This window comes from Primulina eburnea, chromosome 12, assembly GCF_022965805.1.
Source record: "Primulina eburnea isolate SZY01 chromosome 12, ASM2296580v1, whole genome shotgun sequence".
In the NCBI taxonomy this organism is placed as follows: domain Eukaryota; kingdom Viridiplantae; phylum Streptophyta; class Magnoliopsida; order Lamiales; family Gesneriaceae; genus Primulina; species Primulina eburnea.
In genome coordinates this window covers 37,551,566-37,572,867 of record NC_133112.1, presented here as the reverse complement: position 1 = coordinate 37,572,867, position 21,302 = coordinate 37,551,566, and the positions used below count along the sequence as shown (strand labels likewise).

Below are 21,302 nucleotides of genomic sequence, written 5' to 3'. Positions count from 1 at the left end.
GATTTTCCTCGCCCACCCAGATCGTCGTTGGGTTAAGGACTTGAGAAAATAATTTATCAACATAATATATATAATTAATTAATGTTAAATCTCTTGCGCTAAATAACTTTTAATAAGAATGAAGTTTTAATTTTAAAAACATTTCATTTCCATCCACTTGTATATAAAATATTAGAGACACATACCATGGATTTTTAAACTTCCAAACATTTCTCTCTCTTTTTAAAAAAAAAAAAAAAAAACCAAAAGCATTTCTAATTTTGTTCATGTAATTAAAGTTTTATACATATGTGTCTCTCTGTATATATTTGAAAAAATTCATGGCCACGAAGCATACACGCAGTCGGTCCCATTTCTTTCCTTTTGAGGTCGAGACTCGAATTTTCTTCGTCAATTAATATCCTTCTCGACCAAAGGCCGCGCTGTATGATTCTACAATTTTCTAGCAAAGCTTTTTGTTATGGAAAAAGGTAAACTCTGATTTTCGATTGATTTTGAAGTCTAAATTAGGTATTAATTCTGATGTTTGATGTTATGTCTTTGTGAAGATGCAATGAAGGGCGCCGGGTTGTCCAAAACTGTATCTGATATCATTCTCCCTCGTATTCTTAACCTGTGAGTGTTCATCGTTCTGTTTGTCCAAAGATTTTTTGTTATGTAAATTCAACTCAACCAAGATTTAATTTATAATTATAGCTGGTTGGTTTTGGAGTTGGTTTTGGAAACTTGATGAGTTTCGAGTGCTTTAGAAAAAACTTGATGTCTTTGCTATAATTGCATCTTCTGTTGATTGTTTCAGTTATGCATCCCGTGCAACTCCTCAAGATTTTGAAATCTATGCTCCACATGCAACTTTTGAAGACCCACTTATGCAGGCACAAGGGTATGCATTTGTATTTGTTTTGCAGAATAATGGTTACTCATTGTGTGAACAAAATGTTACCTTTCAGATAATTGAAATACAAGGAAAATAAATTATATAAATTCAAAATAATACAAGTGATGATTTTGAACTTTATTAATTGTTTATGCCTTATGGTTGTGGAAATCCATTTGTATATCTCATAAGGTGTGTGTGTGTGTGGCAATGTAATGACGAACAAGTCTTGTTATCTATTTAACTCCTATTTTTGTACTATGGAATTTTATATTACTAGAAATATGCACGTGCGTTGCACGTGGAAACGATTTTATCTGAGATAAAATTAGTTGATATAATAAATAAAAATGAAAATTATATTTTTTATAAATTCATATTAATTACATATATGAAATTTACATGTTTTCACATGTTTATTTTAAATAATTTAATTTTCGTTATATAAATTTGTTTGTTATTTCTGTGTACATGTCGAGTTTTAATAACAAGTACGGATATCGTCCGACAAAACTTGATATATTACAAATCTACATTAAAAACAATTCTTTAATTAACTTGAACAAAAACTTGATAAATTAATAAAATAAATTGAAATTAAAATAAAAGGATGAAACAAACACAATTTAAATAATTTAAATTAAAATAATTAATAAACGACCGTACGAATATCGGTTAATGTACATATCAATTCTTAAGCAACGTCTTTGAAGGAATTCATTATTTTATCAATATACTATGTCAAATTATATTTAACTAATTCAACAACATACAATAACCAAGTGTCTTTTTGTTATTTAATAATTGCAATTGCAACAATGAATGATGGATTTCTCCAGCTTTCGTTTTTTAGTCTATGATTATCAGCATGTACTCAATCTCATATGTTGTTAGGACCGGCTAGATGTTTAGAGGGGGTGAATGAATGAATACCCTATTAAAACTTTCGGTATGATTGGTTTGAGGTAACAAAATACAATCGCTTTATCTCAACTCAGTTGAGTTACAAGTCAACAAGGTAAAATATATGCGCAGAAAAAGAGTTGTGTTCAAAGTTGAACCAAATAGATACTAACACGATAATCGGTAGATGCAGTTATCCCAATGCCAAAAATATTCATGATGTTCAGTAGTTTTTCGTTGATGAAAATATTGTTAGACAACCAATTCAAGCTGATTTTGATGTAGAAAATGGAGAAGAAATGCAGATCCTTTGGAGAATGCATAATCTGTAGAGTACAAGCAACAATCAATAATCAATCAACATATTTCAGTCAATGAGAAAGAAAATGAACAAAGATCTCAACGATTTAGAAAAAAGAGCAACATAGATGACACATCCTTTGGAGAATGCATAATCTGTAGAGTACAAGCAACAATCAATAATCAATCAACATATTTCAGTCAATGAAACAGAAAATGAACAAAGATCTCAACGATTTAGAAGAAGAGCAACATGGATGACTAATTATGAGGTAACTGGTAATAACCAAATTGAAGATTAATTTGTTCATTTTGCTCTATTTTCATAAATCAAATATTAAATAACCAAAAATGTATGGATGCGTATTATAGATAAATATGAATGGTATAATGACAAATTTATATATTTTATTTAACTTTAAGTTAACATATTAATATGAATAATTTTTTGTTAAAAAATATAGAAATATATTGTAGGTTTAAAAAAATACTAAACTTCAAATTTATATGTTCATTTAACTTGAAGTTTAAAAAATAAAGTCTGAACTATTTTTTGTTATGAAACATATATTTTTATTTAACTTGAAGTTTAAAAAATTAAGTTCGAACCGCTAACCAAAATTTATATGTTTATGTAACTTGAAGTTTAAAAAATTAAGTCTGAACCATTTTTGGTTATAAAACATAAAAAATATATTAAAAAAATAGAAAATATATTGTAGGTTTAAAAAATACTGACCACAAATTTATATGTTAAATCAACTCGAAGTTTAAAAAATAAAGTTTAAATTATTTTTAATTATAAAACATATATGTTTTTTTAACTTGAAGTTTAAAAAACTAAGTTCAAACCGCTAACAAAAAATTTATATTATAATGTAACTTAAAGTTTAAAAAAGCATAGAAAATATTTGAAGTTTAAAAAATTAAGTCCGGACCGCTAAAAATAGAAAATATATTATAGGTTTAAAAAATATTAACCACAAATTTATATGTTCATTGAACTTGAAGTTTAAAAAATAAAGTTTGAAATATTTTTAGTTATAAAAACATATATGTTTTTTTAACTTGAATTTTAAAAAATTAAGTCCGAACCGCTAACCAAAAATTTATATATTATTGTAACTTGAAGTTTTAAAAAAAATTAAGTACGCATTTTTGATTATAAAGCTTAGAAAATATAAAGATGTGAAATGTATTAATTAAACAAATTAGGTAATTAGATAAGAAAATTGAAAAGTCACCTAAAAAAATAAATAAGACATTAATTAAATAATAGTTGAAAAAGAGTAACCAAGTAAATTCACAATTGAAACTCATATATTTATAATAGTATAGATAATAGTATATATATAGATATAGATGAGTGCTGATTTTGGAAATGAAGCCAATAAAATATTTTGATTTTGATTTTGGTTCCATTTTTCTTGAGAACCGAGGTCGGGTTTATTTTTAGATCTAATATCTAAAATCTTAAGCAATGTTTGTAGATGTATCAAATACTACTAAATTTTATGTGGTGAATTTATAATTTGTTGATATATAATTTTTTTAAAAAAAGTGCTACTAAAATCTTTAAATTCCTTATCATAACTAAACTCTCTGAATTTTTCTAAAAGATTCATATTTTATGAGATTATTAATATATTAACATTCATAATTGTTGATATAAATTCTCCAAAATAATTTATTAACTCTTTACTTTCAATTATTAGTTAAAAAACCCATAAAATATGTTAGTATTAAACTTCATATTATCATATTATTTTATATTTATTATGTTATTCTACTGTTGCATATATAGTTAATTTTTTTTCATATATCTTCTTGTGATACTATAATTTATTACTTAATTTGAAATTTCACTAAAAATATAATTATAAAATTGTACTAAAATTATAAAAAATCACATAGAGAGAAAATTAAAAGGATAAAACAATTAAATGTAGTATATAGATGAAATATTTGATAAAATTAAGATAGGAGTTTAATTTTATTCTTGAAGTGATATAAATTACTACAATCAATGTGTAATATAGTGATAATTCATTAACTATTAATTATATATTAGGTGGAATAAACATAAAATTTTGATATTCCATTTTTGTCTTTGCAACAATTAGAATTTTACGTACATATCTTTATAGAGTTTTGGATTTGTATTAATAAAGAGATCATTTTTATCGTTTCACAATTGGAAAACAAGCTCATAATCTATACTTTTATAGGTATATAGATATAGATAAGGCATATAGCCACGTCCATCGAACCCAGGCTAGCCAAAGTGGTCGTGATTTTACTGGGAAATTTTGTTCTGGTTAGGGGAAGCTGCCCAAGCTGTACTCGGCTCAACAAAAGATCGAGCATGGGCAGAAGGCTCAGACACACTGCTAAGATGTTTAAAAACGAAGGGAGAATCAAAAAGGCCTACTGGAAGAAGGCCTTACTACATGACATTGAGCCGCAGACAGGGGCGGAGCCAAAGGCTCCTATAAAGCCCGGGTGACCCAATATTTTTTTAAAAAAAATTATATGTAAATTTTATATAATTTTGGAACAATATAATATTAGTCCGGGTAGATCAATTTAATATATTAAAAAATTATAGAGTTTAAAATTTTAGTCCGGGGCGGAGCCATGTTTCTGGCTCCGCCACTGGCCGCAGAACCAACGGAAGTGGACCCTTATGTAAACAATACCAACAATAAAATGAAAATAACAATGACAATAAATATATAGGGTGATGAACATTAAAATTTGATCGGGTTAAAATCGTGTTGAGCTTTGAGGTTGTTCTGAGTGTCCAATAACTTTAATGGAAGGTATGAAGTTATAACAGTGACTTTATTGGGCAATTCAAGGAAAATTTATCAATCAAATTTTTGTCTTGTATTCCTGAACTTACTTGACAAACTGCTTACCATTGATGAACTTTAGTTTATTGTTGAAATTTGAAGAATCATATTTCACTTTGATGACTTTTTTCCTTTTTGATTGGATATCCTTTGTTACCCCAAGAATGAAGAAGGTTTGATAGCAAGAAAGAAATAAAGGCGATGTTAACTAGTTTGAAACTCGCATTACTATTTGAGTATCATGCTTACCATTTTTCAGCTAGCATGATGAAATCTGGTTAACATTTGCTCTCATCTGTAACTTGCAGGGTAAAGGAGATCAAATCAGCATTCTATTCGCTAGCCAAGGTTGTATAATATTACATGCATTATCATGTTTTATTGTTATTTATTAACTTAGCCAGTTGCGCAAAGTGATAAATAGACATTGCAAATGTTCCAATTCATGTCTAAAAAAGTTTTATTTGCATAGAATCTTTTTTTATGGTACTCGATTAGACGAAACTACTGCCACTATTTTATCTTGCATTTCGTCATATTGTCATGAATACATTGTTGTTTTAGCTCATTATTGAAATGTCTCCTTTTAAACACTTCAGGTCTTCCGTGAATCAAAAATTGTGGACTACAATATTGAAGAAAATGTTATTTCACCTGGACACACGGAGGTTAGAAGTCCATCTTTCATTTCACAGCAAATCCATATTTACGTTTTCATATGGACTGGGTTTTACATTGTTTAGTTGTCGTTTTATTCATACTTAGTTTGGTCATCCAGATACTAATTGACAACAAACAGTATTACAAGTTTTGCGGAAAAGACATAAATGTGGCATCACTCATCAAGCTGTACACAGAGGATGGGAAGATTGTCCGTCATGAAGACTGGTATGTATTTCTACTTTGTAACTACTTCTGGTTCGCGCAGAAATCCTTGTCCATGTGGAGCTACTCATATAGATGACCCGATAATGTCCATGTGTAGCATAGTTAAAATACTTATTACTGCATATCTGTTTTTTGTCAGGACAGAACACCACTTAATGTTTTACTTGTCTGAATAAGCAAAACATATATTTCATCTTGTCTATATTGATCAATGAAAGCTTTGGCAAAATTTGTAACAGGTGGGATAAGAAGCCTTTGTCGAATAAAGAGACTTCACCATTCGTTGGCCGCATCAGTGAGTTTGGGAGAAGAGCAGCTATGCTCGTTACTCATGCTTTCATGGGGTTCGGGAAGGACCCGGCTGTGTAATTTCTTATTTCCTCCAAAGTTTGGTTTCAACTTTATATTACTGAAGTCATGGGCAGTGTAATAGTCAGTGGAATGATGTTTCTTAGAATAAAAATGGACCATTGTTGTACATATATATATCCAATAAAAGATATTCCACTCGATGGCCTGTGGAGTCAAATAATCTTTACAATTATTTATTTATTTCTTGGTAATATTTTGCAACTGGTACAACCAAACCCACTATTTTAAAATTACCCTCTTTAACTCTTCTTGATGCATCTTAAAGTCATTTGTTTTTTCCATTTAATTATGTTATTTTGTCGTTGATTCCATCAACTGAAATATTGAGTCAATATATTTTTTAATGAATTAATTTATATTGCGTTTGAATTGAGTGATTTTATTTCATAAATTGATTTGAAGGTTCGAATTTAATTACTCTATAATTAAAAATGATTTCAAATGCCTTGGTATTATTGAAAGAATATTGTTCAAGATTGAGATTGGATTTGAAGATTAGGCAAATAAATGTAGTCTACATGTAAATGTTTTTATTTAGTAGTTTGAAATCCAAAATTTTCTATCTAATGAAGACTCTGTCTCAGCGCTTTTAACGAAGTAATTATGATTATCACGAGTAAAGATATTTCCAAAAGTTAAATTTCAAATTTTTTTGCTGCAATTCCTCAAGCTTATTAAATGAATAATGAATAAATGGAGTCAAATTAATGAATGAACGAAATAAATATTTATAAAAGTTTCATATAAGAAGATGAAAATAAAAAAAAATATTGTAATAAAGAATCCGATTTATCTTAATCTAAATCGTTTATTATTATTTTTTTATAAAAATGATTACAATTTACTGTCTATTTTTTTAATTAATTAATTATATATTTTTTTTTAAAAAAGACAGTTGTCAGTTGATTAAAGAACAAATTCCGGAGGCCACCAGAGAACAAAATAAAGACCTATGCTGTCAAAACCCATTTCGGAAATCCTCAAAATTTTGGACCTCAAATCTCTAAATTTTTGGGCGATTTGCGCACCCTTTTCCACATACCGTAAAGCGACTCTCTTCACTTTTTCTCTTCTGTTGGATTTGATTTTCTTGATTTTAACGATGTAATTTTCATTATTTTGTTCCTTATGATATGATTGTCGTCTAAAATTCTGTTTTTGTTTTTGTTTTTCTTAATTAATTATTATGGCTCGAAGTAATTGACACTGTAGGCTTGCCCATCATGGATTGCATATGGTTTTATGGAGTCTGAATTGTGTGTGTGCATATATATATATATATATATATATATGTTGAGTGGTGCTTACAAACTGTTATTGGGTAAGTGAACAGATGTTTCCCGCCTCATAAAGGTTTTGGTGTAAAGAAAAAGTCAGAGGAGTAAAAAGGAGATGAAAACCCAAAATTTAATGGACTATGATTTGTGTAATTTAACTGGTACAAGTCTAATGGGAGTGATGCCCAATGGTAGTAAGTAAACCTCTCGTGGTCTGGGTTTATATATTTTCCAATTTCTCTAGATAATGAAAATTTATTGTTTTTAGTGGACGGGGCATTTCTCAACCCGGGAAGGACAGTTTCGCAGTTATATGAAGCACAATGATTTCAAGTGGAAAGCTTTGTAAGTTTGAGGTGATTTAAGGAGCGTTTTTAGTTTGGGGATCAAGATTAGGTTTTTTTTTCTTTTTTTTTTGGGGATCAAGATTAGGTTGAAAGGCAGTCAATGAATAAAATTGTCAGTTAGTGACTACGTGAACTAATGGTGTTGCCGTCATGGCAATGACTGAGTTTTCTGACTGACTATTGTTCTCATGTGAGTATTAAAAATGAATCAGTTTATATAATCAAGAGCATTGAATAATTTCCTATTTGCTGTGCCCAAACAAAAGCAAGAGATTGAAAAGCAAAGTGATTATTGTACCAATTTAGAGTTTTACTAAGTAAAAGAACTCCGAGAGGCAACAAAAGATCATTAAATATTTTCCTCAGCAAGCAAAATGCCATAAAACAAAAACAAAATTTGAGGTTAGAAGGTGTCAGGTGACATTAACTTGTTTTTGAGTCACATTTCAGCGTTCAAAGAATTGGTGCTAAATCTAAAAACAGGCAAGGACAATATTTGATGATTACATGAAGTGCAATTTTTCTACCCAATAACGTGGTTCAGAATCCTCTTGCACATTACTTTACAAGCAGTAATCTTTATCTGGCATCAGACAACCATGCCATATGCGAGTATTAAATTTTTAAATCTGACATAGGTTAGGAAAGATTTAGAAGAATTTCTAATAAGTTACAGAATTAGTAAGCATCATAGGATGAGCAGAAAAGAACTAAATGCCATTTCTAATTTATAGGAAGATTGGAACTGAAATTTTTGTCATTATCTATGGTTGCATTTATATTCTCTTAAATCTAGCAGCTTTCTATTGTGAGTGCTGTACATTTATCTCTAGAGATAAGAATGTAATTATATTCGTTGACGAGAAAGTGTGTTTATAATTTTCATTCAACAAGGTCAAGGTAAAGACATCAACTTAAATGTCATGCTGTGAGTTTTAAATTTTTTGGAGCTTTTGTTGTGTTTTGCATATTAAGATTCCCATGTTTGTTTTTATAAGGCCTTAGTGATATTTTATATTACAATTTTCTAATTGCAAGACATGATACCTTTTCAAATATATCAAGGGGAACAATGTTAACTTGGATTGTTTTTATCTAATGGCTTGGTAGGGAAAGAAATGGGAAAGAAAATATTTACTTGTACTTGTACCGACCACAAGAAATGGTCGAAACACCAATGAATTATGATTTAATTATAGGTAATTTTTCAACCCATGTGAGGAACTAAGAAGTTATTAAGAACTTTAAATAAGTAGTAAGATTATTGGCGAATCCTAAATACTTTGAATACATCTTTTTTGCTACCATCCACTGAGTCTTTGTGAATTGTGGAAATTTTTTGTACTTCTAGATAATTTTTTTTACAATTTTCAACCTAAGTTTCTTACCTTTGGATATTCTATCCAAGTTAAATAAAAAAATTTCTTTACTACTTAAAATATGATTCCTTTGATAGTGGTAGAATATTAAAGCAACAATGCATGCATTTTTTGAACATGATAAAATAAAAATGGACATTATGAAACTTACTAATCGAAAAGTGAAAAAGAGAAGAAAAGACTTTGAAGGAGCAACTCATTTTCAACTTTGAATCTATTAAAAATTCGAAATCTCAAACTGAATAAAGTATTGAAATTTTTTATAATGGATGATGAAATGTAATCTAGATGAAGTATTCGTAATGCTTAATCAACTTATTGGGCTGTCTATATAGGAAAGGCTACGTTTATGGAATTTGTTTAGTTTGCTGAGGATTGGACATCATAATATTGTTGTAAAATGTCTAAAGTCTTGTTTAAAGTCCTCTGATGTCTGCAACTGTGGTGCTAATTTCCTTCTCTGTCTGCTCTTAGGAAGCTAATTTTTCAATACCTTTATGTTTAGCCTTTTGATATTGTACTATCAAATGATTTCTTCAACCGACCTTAGTTACTGTCAATTTATAAGCTTCATATATCCTGTTTTCTGTTCTGTGCGTCGTTAGACTTTATGCATATTGGTCATTTCATTGAGCTCTATATAATCACTGTGAAAACTGTTTTAAAAGTCTCTCTATTTTCTATCTTGTTAGGTTCATTCGGTACCTGATCGAAACGGTAACATTATTCACGAATCACAATGGCAGATGGTCAAGAAAATGATAAGAATATTGAAATATGGAAAATAAAGAAATTGATTAAGGCTCTTGAATCTGCTAGAGGAAATGGTACCAGCATGATATCCCTCATCATTCCACCAGGTGATCAAATATCCCGGATCACCAAAATGCTTGCTGAGGAATATGGGACGGCTTCAAATATTAAAAGCAGGGTGAATCGTCAATCTGTGTTGGGCGCAATCACATCTGCTCAGCAAAGGCTTAAACTGTATAACAAGGTACCCCCTAATGGATTAGTGCTTTATACAGGAACTATAGTAACTGATGATGGAAAAGAAAAAAAGGTGACTTTCGACTTCATGCCTTTCAAGCCCATAAATGCTTCTTTATACCTTTGTGACAATAAATTTCACACTGAACCTCTTACTCAACTCCTAGAATCTGATGAGAAGTTTGGATTTATTGTCATGGATGGAAATGGAACCCTTTTTGGGACCTTAAGTGGTAACACTAGGGAAGTACTTCACAAGTTCACTGTTGATCTTCCAAAAAAACATGGAAGAGGTGGACAATCAGCTCTTCGATTTGCTCGTCTGCGAATGGAGAAGCGCCACAACTATGTGAGGAAGACTGCAGAGCTTGCTACCCAATTTTTTATTAATCCTGCTACCAGCCAGCCAAATGTATCAGGTCTAATACTTGCTGGTTCAGCTGATTTCAAGACCGAACTGAGTCAATCTGATATGTTTGATCCTCGCCTCCAGGCCAAGATACTAAACGTGGTAGACGTCTCATATGGTGGAGAAAATGGTTTCAATCAGGCCATCGAATTGTCTGCTGAAATTCTGTCCAATGTGAAATTCATTCAAGAAAAGCGTCTGATAGGGAAATTTTTTGAAGAAATCAGTCAGGACACTGGAAAATATGTATTTGGTGTGGATGACACTATAAAAGCTTTGGAGATGGGAGCTGTCGAAGTATTGATTGTGTGGGAAAACTTGGATATCAACCGTTGTGTGCTGAAAAACAGTACGACCAGTGAGATTATCATAAAATATTTTAATAAGGATCAAGAAACTGATCAGAGCAACTTCAAGGATTCAAATACCTCTGCTGAGTTAGAGGTTCAAGACAAAATGCCTCTGCTTGAGTGGTTTGCTAACGAATACAAAAATTTTGGCTGTTCACTTGAGTTTGTGACTAATAGATCTCAAGAAGGCTCTCAGTTCTGCCGTGGCTTTGGTGGCATTGGAGGAGTTCTTCGCTACCAGTTGGACATGCGATCTTTTGATGAGCCATCCGACGAAGGGGAAATCTACGAGGATTCAGATTAAAGCAATCGTTCTACCTGTACTTGGCCATGACAAGATGAGAAAACTTGCCACTGCTTGAAATTGTTGTCAGTTTCATGTTTCTTATAAATTATCTTGGATTGGATCTTTTCTTTTCTTTTCTTATTTTTGCATTGAATGGACTTCACTACTTATTAGTAGAGCAGTTTGTTTCACAGTCGCATTTGGTACATCACACCAGTGTGTGTGTCTGTGGGGGAAAAAATGTAACTTATCTTGCTTGTTCTATGAGCTTCTGTGCTTTAAAGAAGTTGCACTTTTTAGAAAAGTTTACATTACATTTCAAGTCCCACAAGGCACTGGTAACGGTCAGTTGGATGTCATAGACTCGCTTTGAGTTTTGAACTCATTGAAATCCTTGATTTTGGCTCTAATTAGTCTTTGGAGTAAAATGGAAAGATGTCTAGCATCGAGATTCGACTGTTGCTATCAGCTGGTAACCTCTTAGAACAAACCAAGTTTGTATCCACACACAATAAACAAGGAAAAGCCTTCAGAAAATTGAGTCATGCCTCCTAAAATAATTTAATATTTTCGAGATTAGAGGTGTGTCATTACATGCATGTATAATATATATACATATATATATGTGTGTGTGTGTGATTATATTTATTTAATATTTTCGAGATTAGAGGTGAATTTACGTTAAATGGAAATTTTAATTATATGTTTAAAATCGAAAATTATTATAAATTTCAGATCAAATTTGCCTATAAAAAACAAACACATAACGAAATTAAATATAAATATAACTAGCTTTGCAACTCAAAAATTCAAGACATAATTTATTTATATATTTTCCATAGATATAATTAATATATGATAAACAAATATTTTACATATATGAGTATGACATTTTGCCATATTTAATTATTAAAGTAAAATTTTCCATTATAAAAGAATGTTGTGAATTGGTTTAAAATATAATACAAGTACTTCTAACTTAATTATTTTGTATATATTAATATATATCAACATTTAAAAAACGTACCTTTAAATCAATAAATTTTCAAATTTTAACTTCAACTTATTATTAATACTAGCAGTTTATGCAAGTGATTGTCAACATTATTCATTTAATTAATTATTTTTATATTTTCTAATATATTTTTTTCAAAATTTAATTTAATTATAATATTATTACAAAAATGATGACATTTGTGTTAATGCACAGAGAAAAAAAAAAAAAGAAGAAAGATGTCTTCTCCAATGGACACCGATTCGCAACTCAGTAACGGAAACCCCGGCGGCGACGCGGCTGTCGGCGCCACTACCCCGTCGAAGATGGGGAAACTGGTCGAGTCTCTGAAACTGGAACATCAGTTCCTCCGTGTACCTTTCGAGCAGTATAAGAAGACGATCCGAGCCAACCACCGCGCCGTCGAGAAAGAGGTCTCAGCCGTCATTTCCGCCGCCTCTGTGGCCGTAGACTCGGATATCTCGCGAGACGACGCTGTTCTACAACTCAATTCTATTGTCTCCCGATTGCACGGCCTTAAAAGAAAGGTATTTTGTGTTTCGCGTTTTCGTTTGCCATTTTATTTTACTTTCTTTCCGCACAAAGATGCTTTTCTTGGTAACATTTTTCTTTCTTTGCGTTTTCGGTTGCGAAGAATCCTAGGAAATATGTGAGTAATTTTAAAACTCGTCTTCTGTCTAAGAGTATTTGCATCCTCGGTGTTTTTTAGTGAGAGGAATTTTAAAGTTTGAGGTTCTCAAATTTGTTTTTTTGTTAGATGGTGTAGTTAATTTATCAAGAACGAGAAAATTCTAACTTTTCAAAAAATTATATTTTCTGGCAAAATATGGCTACACGTTCAACGATAGTTTGATCTCTCTAACACTACAGCTGTCAATCTAACTTTTAGGGTATAAGCTGGAATTAGGAGTTTTCTTGGCATTCGATTTATGAGACACATGTTTAGTCGTGAAGTTGTTTACTGTTTTCACTCGGTTGTCTTGTTGAAAGTTGGAGTTGAATCATCTGAGGTACTTAAATCTGATGTTTGATCCATCAGTTGGCAGAGGAAAGTCGGACTGAGCACTTGCAAGCTCAGAAATGCCGAACTAGACTGGATCATTTAGAATCTGTAGAGGTGGACAATTTGTCAGAGTGGAACAACATCCGCTTGAAGCGAATACTTGTCGACTACATGTTGCGAATGTCATACTATGACACAGCTGTAAAGCTAGCAGATAGTAGCAACATTCAGGTGAACTTCATGACGAACCTCATATTGCATGTTGTTGTAATCCAAATGATAGATGGCATACAGATAACCTTTGGTATCTATCGGCAAGCAGGATCTTGTTGATATAGATCTGTTTCATGAAGCAAAGAAAGTCATTGATGCTCTGCAAAAGAAGGATGTGTCCCCTGCTCTAGCCTGGTGTGCTGATAACAAGTCCAGACTGAAGAAGTCAAAGGCAAATCACCATTTTCTGCCCACCTTGCTTTTCTGCTTGAATCTAATACTACCACAGACTTGCACCACTTTTCCACCTGCCAAATCCTATAATTACAAATGGTGTCGTTACAGTTTCCTAGATTATTTCTTTTAACCACATTCTTGCTGGTTTCTTCTGCAGAGCAAATTTGAGTTTCAACTGAGACTGCAAGAGTTCATTGAGTTTGTTAGAGCTGAACACAATATGCCAGCTATATCATATGCTCGGAAGTATCTGGCTTCTTGGGGAGCTACCCATATGAAAGAATTGCAGCGAGTCATGGCAACGCTTGCTTTTAGAAGTAATACTGAATGTGCTACATACAAGGTGAAACCATTACTTGTCTTATTAAAATTCATATTGCTCGATGCCTCCCTCTATGTATGGTCTGGATGCCTTGGTAGTATTATGAAATCCAATTTCTATTCTATTTATTTGCCATCAATAAATAATTTTCATAAATCCGCGTGACCCCAGGAACCACATCTCTATGGAGCATCTTTAACATTGCGCCTGTCAGCCTTCAATTAATACATCATTTTTTGTATAGATGTAGTCATCAACTTTTAATTATGATGGTAGTTTCCTGGATGATTTTTTTAACATTTAATGTTATATTAACAACGAACTTGTGCTCTTAAAGAGGTGGCTAACCAACCAGAGGTGGAGATAGCATCCATGAGTCTGCTTTCCACAAGTCCGTGTTCAAGTCACACCTTCTAGAATGCGCCCCTCCACCCAACCACCACCACCACCACCACCCCCCGGGAGAAAATTATCCCCAAGCTCCCCAATTATATCTTAACAGCAATTTTTTGTCTCTGAAGAGGTATCTTACCAACTACCTCTACTGCAGCCATGGAGGAGTTATTTTCCCAGAGTTCGGTTCTGGGTTCTGGCATCTCCCCAGATTGTTCCTCCCTCCTTCTACCCGCACACACTGAAAGAAAAACACCATAATGCACTAAGGAAGTAAATTGAAATAACTTAATTTGATAAATTTAAGAAAATAAAAATAGCCTTTTCCTGTGAAGAGGGAAAAATAACATGTTGGGAACTGTGTAAGAAATTCTGAACATTCTACTCTACCTGAATAATTTAATTTTCTCCTTGTTATATAACTAACCATTAAATTCATCCGCTTTTGTATTGTTTGCTGTGAGTTTTTCCATTCCATTAAGGCAGATGCTGTACTAATAAAAAAAATAACACATCGAACTTCATGATTGCTTTCTTCCAGGTTTTATTCGAAGCGAAGCAATGGGACTACCTGGTTGACCAATTTAAGCAAGAGTTCTGCAGATTATATGGCATGACACTAGAGCCTTTGTTGAATATATATCTGCAAGCGGGCTTATCTGCACTGAAAACACCGTATCCATGTTTTTACGCTTAGCCATGGACTTTCAGATTCTTTTAATATGTATATTACTAAAATCTCAGCATGATAATTTTTTACTTAGGCTTTGTTATGTGCCTCTTTCTGTCCTTGGTTCTGCCTTTGACACGGGTAGATTTTGCTATCAAGATGATTGTACAAAAGAGGATCCTCTGTCACAGGAGGGCTTTCGCAAATTAGCACAATCTCTGCCATATTCAAAGCAGCATCACTCAAAACTTGTTTGCTACATAAGTAAAGGATTTATGGATACTGAAAACCCCCCTCTTGTCCTGCCAAATGGCTATGTTTACAGCACAAAGGTTTGTGGTTGGTTTCAAGTCTTCTTCAAGCATGGATATTGTTCTTAACGTACCTTCTAATATTTAGTTTTGATGTACAGGCACTCGAAGATATGGCGAAGCAAAATAATGGTAAAATCACATGTCCAAGGACAGGTTTGGTTTGCAACTATACGGATGTGGTGAAAGCATATGTTTCTTAGGTTCGGTTGAAGTTGATTACTTTGCTTGTCAATTCTAATCTGCATCTTATCTGGCTGTGACCTGGGAACAGAGATATATGTTGTACATATGCAGAAATCGTTGGTTGGGATTTGTTCTTGCCCCCTGTTAAGTTTGCTAAACCAAATCAAGCATTTACATTTGTAAGCTGTGGATATTCTTGAGAAATTAAAGATGAAATTGAATTCTATATTGCCATCCTGATTTAGATTGATGTACTAGAATTGCACCCACACCAAATTTTAGTTGTTTCTAACTTCCTGGTGGTGTCTGGTAAGAGTGGTCATTTTGCTGTTGCGTGTCTCGCCTATTTGGATGCATTATTGGTATGTAACTGAAGCTTTGAGTCTCTATAATTTGGCACTGATTCGAAGTAGTGGCCGCTTTCGTGTCTTCTAGTCTCAGCAATCGGAGCGATTCGTGAAATCTCAAATGATAATTATTGGAAGTTTCATTACAGTGTAGACGCGTGTACCTTTTGTACAAGGTGTGGAATAGATCACCTCTCTATCAGACGATTTTCAGTATAAACTATATTTTAAAGCATGAGTCATAATCCCTAGTCTTGGGCCAATTTCTCTTCATTGCTGCTTCACATGGAATATGCGACGCTTGATGGGTTGTTTTGTTGAGACCAATATATATTTTTTTCCTCCAAAACTATATCCAAACTTATCCATATCGGGTATGGCAATAACACCATAATCGTAAAACCAGCTAGTTCAATGATCGAGCAGTTGTTTCCCTAACAGTGAAGTGGCAAAACTGAGTTACATTATATTTCCGAACTCGTTCGTTAAGCACAACAGTTGGATCCTGAGCACGAAAATGGATAAATTTCTAACATAGAGAAATATATCCTCTAAAATAAGTAGATCAGAACGTTCTTTTTACTAAAAAAAGCCAGGATTTAAAGAAGAAAATGCTTTCGCTTTCTAAGCTAAGGAAACCAAACATGCCTGCTGGGGCCTTCCTTGGACAAGTACACGAAAGTTGCGGCATCCAAGTAAATGAGATAGATACAGCGCTACCGAGAGAGGGTTTCAAGTATAACATAAGATGGTCCACAAAAATAAGGCAGAAAAACAGTAAAGTTACAGCCAACACCATGACCTACACTCTTTAACTTCATAACAGAACGGTTCCAATTTTAATATACCACTGAAGAAGGCATATAACAACCAAAATGCAAACGAAACATACGCCTGCATCTAACAACTCTCCAATTAAATTGATTCTTCGGTGAAGTTGACTGCAAGATCCCAAAAATGAGCGACCCCATGATCCGAAAAGAATTTGCGTGCAGCTGTTTCAGTTCTGCATTCTTGAACGAAAAATCTGTTAAAGCTTGGTTTGGCAACACTTCCCTGCCACACAAGTACACATTTGTTAAGGGGCTTAACCTCAGCATCATTCTCATCCCCATCTTCTTTCTTAACAGAAGCAGTCCAGTCGATTCTCTTAAGTATAAGCTTTCCATATCTCTTGATTGGTTTGGCACCACCTTCAACAACCACAACACTTAGACCTTCTGAAATTATTGCACATCCTGTAAGCCTGTTTTCTTGGGCATTGATATCAACCTTAAAACGAGCCTGGGGGTGAGATAGGTCATTTATCTTGTAAACAGAGACAATTGTATCAAGTGAATTTGAATCATCAAAAAGCTTTCTCTCTTTCTTTTCACGACGCTCTTTTGGAGTGAGCTTTCGAGCAACATTCCTGTCAATGTGAGCTTGCTCACGCTCAGCTGCAGCACTTCGTATTTCCATTTCAAGCTTTGTAGGATCTTGGGTTGCTTCAGAACCAAGCACTTTCATGAGGTTGCTCATTTTGACTTTAGGTTTTGGTGGTTCCAGTACACCCAGTCTAATCATTTCCTGCCTATCTTTCTCCCGACCCAATCGACGCTGTGTGCGAAGTTTCTTCTGCTCCTTCTTGGTTAACTTCAAAGGTTGAGGTGGAGGAGGAGGAGCTTCAGCAGGAGGCTCGATAGGTCGTGGGTGTTCAACATATATCATTAACTTTTCCAATTTCATTTTATCTTCACTGATGTCACCCTCAAGCACATCACCATAAGCACCAGATTGTAGAAAAGGTATGTCCCTGCAGGTCAAAGAAAAGCAGTAAGGCCAATAGCCTGCACCTAAGAATAATATCTACCCAATTAAGCAACTGATGACAGAATAAACACCTTACCGATCCACCCCCCCATCTCTTTCTCAGGGTAAGGACTAAGGCATAAAGAGTAATGTGACCGATAAAAAATCAAATTTCCCTCCGAGTAGTGGAGTAAATATTTTGTGACGAAGAACTACATTTCAGAGGTATTTAAGCATGCCGGACTATACCAGGTATCAGATGTTCATACAAGTGTGAACAATTCAAAGTGTAACCCTTTACCTTGAAAGGTATACTAAGAGAAATTTTCAAATATATAGTTCTAGTGATTACTCAAAACATCAAGAGGTCCTGGCTCCAAAATAAATCATCAAAAGGTCCAACACAGCCTCTCCTTTAAGGCCGAGATAACTACTTCAGTTGCCCGTCACCACCAATGTATAAAAGAAACACCGAGATGTTACACGAAAAAAGAAATTGAAATTTAACTAGAGAAACAAAATATTTAACGTAGTTGAAATTGACTTACCACCACTCGACTTCAGGAATTAGCTCCTTGGGTTTTTCTCTGGTAATAACTCTCTCTCCCACTTCTATGAGATTCGGATTAATACCTGGCTCTGCTTTCGCCTTTGCAAGCTGAGCTTGTTTTGTCTTGAGCTCCTTGGCTTTTGCTTCTCCAAATTGAGACTGTCAAAGGTAAAGTTTGGAAGAATTAGAGTAAAATCAGGTACTTTTTCTTAAGTTTAAACATCCCGCACAGAATGGCACAAATGAATTACCTTTAGCTTAATGATTTCTGCGTCTTTTGACCACTTTCCTTCCTCAACAAACTGGAAATTCATCCTTTTTGGCCTCAATAACTTATTCTTGTCAATCCCCAGTATCGAGTCAAAATGAGGATTTATATCTGGATCAATATCAAGTTCAGGTTTCAGAATTTGGAAGGCCTCCTTTTTTTGCTTATTGATGTTTACCTGGGACGTAATATGGAAAACTATAAAAATACAATCAAACAATCAAAAAATATATGAAAGATGATAATATCACCCACCTTCATTTTTCCTTTCTTTTAACTCAATTCAACAATAATTCAGATGTTTTTATTATCCAAAAGTAAAGAAATCATCAATATTTCACTATCATCATTATAGTAGTAATCCATGATACCTTGAGGGTACTCAAGCTGTTCACTTTTGAAATATTCACCACATTGCCATGCTCATCAATTTCCCTACCGAGTGCATCCAAACGAAGAACAGGTGCTCTAGAGGGCTTTGGCTGAATGGTAACCTCTGGGGGCATCTGCCCAGGAAACATATTTATGAGGGGAGCAAACTCTGGGTCTTGTCGAAACCCCATTTTGGCAGCTAGCTCCTGTGCACGTTTCACAGCTTCATATTTCTGTGTAGTGAGCCCAAGAAGATGTGGCAAACCACTGCCGGTAGGAATTACAGGAGGTGGAGCAACAGGCACACTTGATGAGCTTGGCGAGACTACAACAGGATCTGAGGCAGGGGGAGTTACAAGAGGAAATGGCGAGGGCAATTTACCATTAGCGGATGGAGAAACTTTAACAATCTCTTTTTCGTCCATCTGTGCACTACCCTCTCTCCCTTCACGAGCATCTCTGTTCAACTACAAAAAGTGAAATAAAGAAAAGGGTAAATTTCAAAAAGGCCAAAGAAAAGACCAACCTCAACAATATCTTCTCTCATTGATTAGGCATCTGTTATAGCAGGAAAGAAAAACACATCCGGTAATCTGAATTTTCCGAAGTAAAAAACTGACTTACTGATGGTATCTTCTTCATCCTTTCAGCGAGCTCCTTCTGCATTTGTAAAGCTCTCTTAGCTTTTGTTAAAGCATCAAGAGACAATCCTGCACTCTTTCCAGCATCCGAAGCTGTCCCATCTGTACTGGATTTCCCAGGAACCTCATGAGATCTGCTAATATTAACTCCCTTATTTTCATTTGTCATAGAAGATACCTTTGTAGCAGGAGGATGACCTTGAGCCACAACAGCTCCAGGAAAAATGCTGGATGTCGTAGAAGTTGATCCAATTGCACCCTGTAAGTAGAATCATGTCAAGCTTCCAAACCAAGAAAAAGGATTACAATATTAACCCAGGTTTTGAAAGCTACTCAACAAGTAAAGCTTCAACTTTACAGCATGTGACGGCACTTGCAACTCAAAACTAACAATAGATTCATCTAAAAATACACTGCCTATGTGATCCCAAAACAACGATGAAAGGAGGCTTGAATCAAGGTGGTGACATTACAAACAAGCGAAAATTGCTAGTTTCATAAAGGACTGAAGTATTTCAGAATACAAAAAAATAAAAATCCAACTGAAAAATCTAAACATCATGTTTTGAGAAACATCGGTAAGAAACAAGATTAGAATTTTGTCAATGGATACTCTATATATATTCTACAATCTCAATTAAAACTGAATATAATTAATGTGCTCAAACAACCAAATGAAGAGGAAATATCCGAATTCTGAATTCAGGGGTGATGTCAAACTGGAGCTGGCAGGGTTGTCGCACACCTCAATTCTAAATTTTCATGTGTGTCCAAAACTAGATTTAGAACTACTGTGATTACCTTCTGCCACTTGCATAATTTCATACATCTGTAGCTAAAACAGTAAGTATTCAACAATAGGTCGTCTGATTAATATATAGCACAGTTGTAGTCAATGAAGCAGAATTCAGCATTTTTATCAACAGAAAATTTCCAATGAAAGTACTAACAATAATCGAAGAATAATTAATTACTCACGTTAGCAATCAGACCGGTTTCAGCATCATGCGGTTCCAAGGAATCAACCTCCTCCTTGACCCTAACATCCTCAAATCTAGCCCTCTTCCTTCCATTTTCTTCCGCAACCTTACTTCTCTCTTTCCTCTTCTTCCTCTCCACCGAGTCTTCTCTCCCACGGCGCGAATCTCGATCGACGCTTCCCTCTCGGTGCTTGGAACGGTGGTGGTGGTGGTGGTGATGGTGGTGGTCTTTGTCCCGTCTGCGACTCGAATTCTCCTTCTCCATGGCCAGTCCTAGCTTAGGGTTTCGATTAGATTTTTATCAGAGCAAACCCACGTGGTTTTATGGACTTTATTTTAGGCTTTCACTCTATTTTCTACATAATATATTATTTATAAAATCAGGTGACTGGTATTTATTCTTTTTAATTTAATAATTAATTATATTGATTAATTAAATAAAGAAACAAGAATGATAATAAAATGCAATCACAAAAAACACAATCAAAGTTATTTAATATAATCAAATTTTATAGGATCAAAATCTGTCCAGTAATGTAACCACAAAGTTTTAATTTCTAACTTTTAAACTCACATTAAACTTACGATCTTAAGAATTTATATTTTTACGGGAAATTTGTAATATAATATTGATATATAAAGTTAGATTAAAAAAATTAACTTATGTTTAAAAATAATCAAAATATTTTATTTGAAATCGACCATCTAATCTTTGTCTATTAAGTACATAAGTTGACAACCCAAATAAATATAAATATGTTACCTGTTAT

General features: G+C 33.5%; 4 protein-coding genes across 7 annotated transcripts; 3 read left to right on the top strand and 1 right to left on the bottom strand.

Annotated features, from left to right (window-relative positions):
• The first annotated feature begins 276 nt into the window (after positions 1–276).
• On the top strand, positions 277–6,335 carry LOC140808218 (uncharacterized). Its single transcript, XM_073165286.1, has 7 exons — positions 277–470; positions 549–615; positions 800–883; positions 5,244–5,283; positions 5,535–5,603; positions 5,714–5,823; positions 6,063–6,335. The coding sequence occupies exons 1-7, from the start codon at positions 461–463 to the stop codon at positions 6,190–6,192; spliced, it is 510 nt and encodes a 169-aa protein (XP_073021387.1). The 5' UTR covers positions 277–460; the 3' UTR covers positions 6,193–6,335.
• Positions 6,336–7,100: 765 nt separating this feature from the next.
• On the top strand, positions 7,101–11,549 carry LOC140807071 (eukaryotic peptide chain release factor subunit 1-3). Of its 2 annotated transcripts, none has more exons than XM_073163739.1 (2): positions 7,101–7,238; positions 9,891–11,549. In XM_073163739.1, the coding sequence occupies exon 2, from the start codon at positions 9,938–9,940 to the stop codon at positions 11,249–11,251; it is 1,314 nt and encodes a 437-aa protein (XP_073019840.1). In that variant the 5' UTR covers positions 7,101–7,238; positions 9,891–9,937; the 3' UTR covers positions 11,252–11,549. The 2 variants fall into 2 exon arrangements, with proteins under 2 accessions (XP_073019840.1, XP_073019841.1); XM_073163740.1 differs by having other exon boundaries at positions 7,133–7,299.
• An 882-nt stretch (positions 11,550–12,431) lies between these two features.
• Positions 12,432–15,811, top strand: LOC140807988 (protein MAEA homolog). Its single transcript, XM_073164976.1, has 7 exons — positions 12,432–12,775; positions 13,288–13,482; positions 13,574–13,696; positions 13,859–14,044; positions 14,958–15,091; positions 15,232–15,418; positions 15,499–15,811. Exons 1-7 carry the CDS (start codon positions 12,467–12,469, stop codon positions 15,598–15,600), a joined length of 1,236 nt encoding a protein of 411 aa, XP_073021077.1. The 5' UTR covers positions 12,432–12,466; the 3' UTR covers positions 15,601–15,811.
• A 717-nt stretch (positions 15,812–16,528) lies between these two features.
• LOC140806974 (protein RDM16-like) lies at positions 16,529–20,873 on the bottom strand. 3 transcript variants are annotated; one of them, XM_073163561.1, is made up of 7 exons: positions 20,531–20,680; positions 19,731–19,811; positions 19,536–19,654; positions 18,911–19,378; positions 18,523–18,717; positions 18,270–18,430; positions 16,529–17,725 (listed from the first exon to the last, which is right to left on the bottom strand). In XM_073163561.1, the coding sequence occupies exons 3-7, from the start codon at positions 19,575–19,577 to the stop codon at positions 16,846–16,848; spliced, it is 1,746 nt and encodes a 581-aa protein (XP_073019662.1). In that variant the 5' UTR covers positions 19,578–19,654; positions 19,731–19,811; positions 20,531–20,680; the 3' UTR covers positions 16,529–16,845. The 3 variants fall into 3 exon arrangements, with proteins under 3 accessions (XP_073019662.1, XP_073019663.1, XP_073019661.1); XM_073163562.1 differs by having other exon boundaries at positions 19,536–19,659; positions 20,531–20,590; XM_073163560.1 differs by having other exon boundaries at positions 19,536–19,811; positions 20,531–20,873.
• Positions 20,874–21,302: the final 429 nt, after the last annotated feature.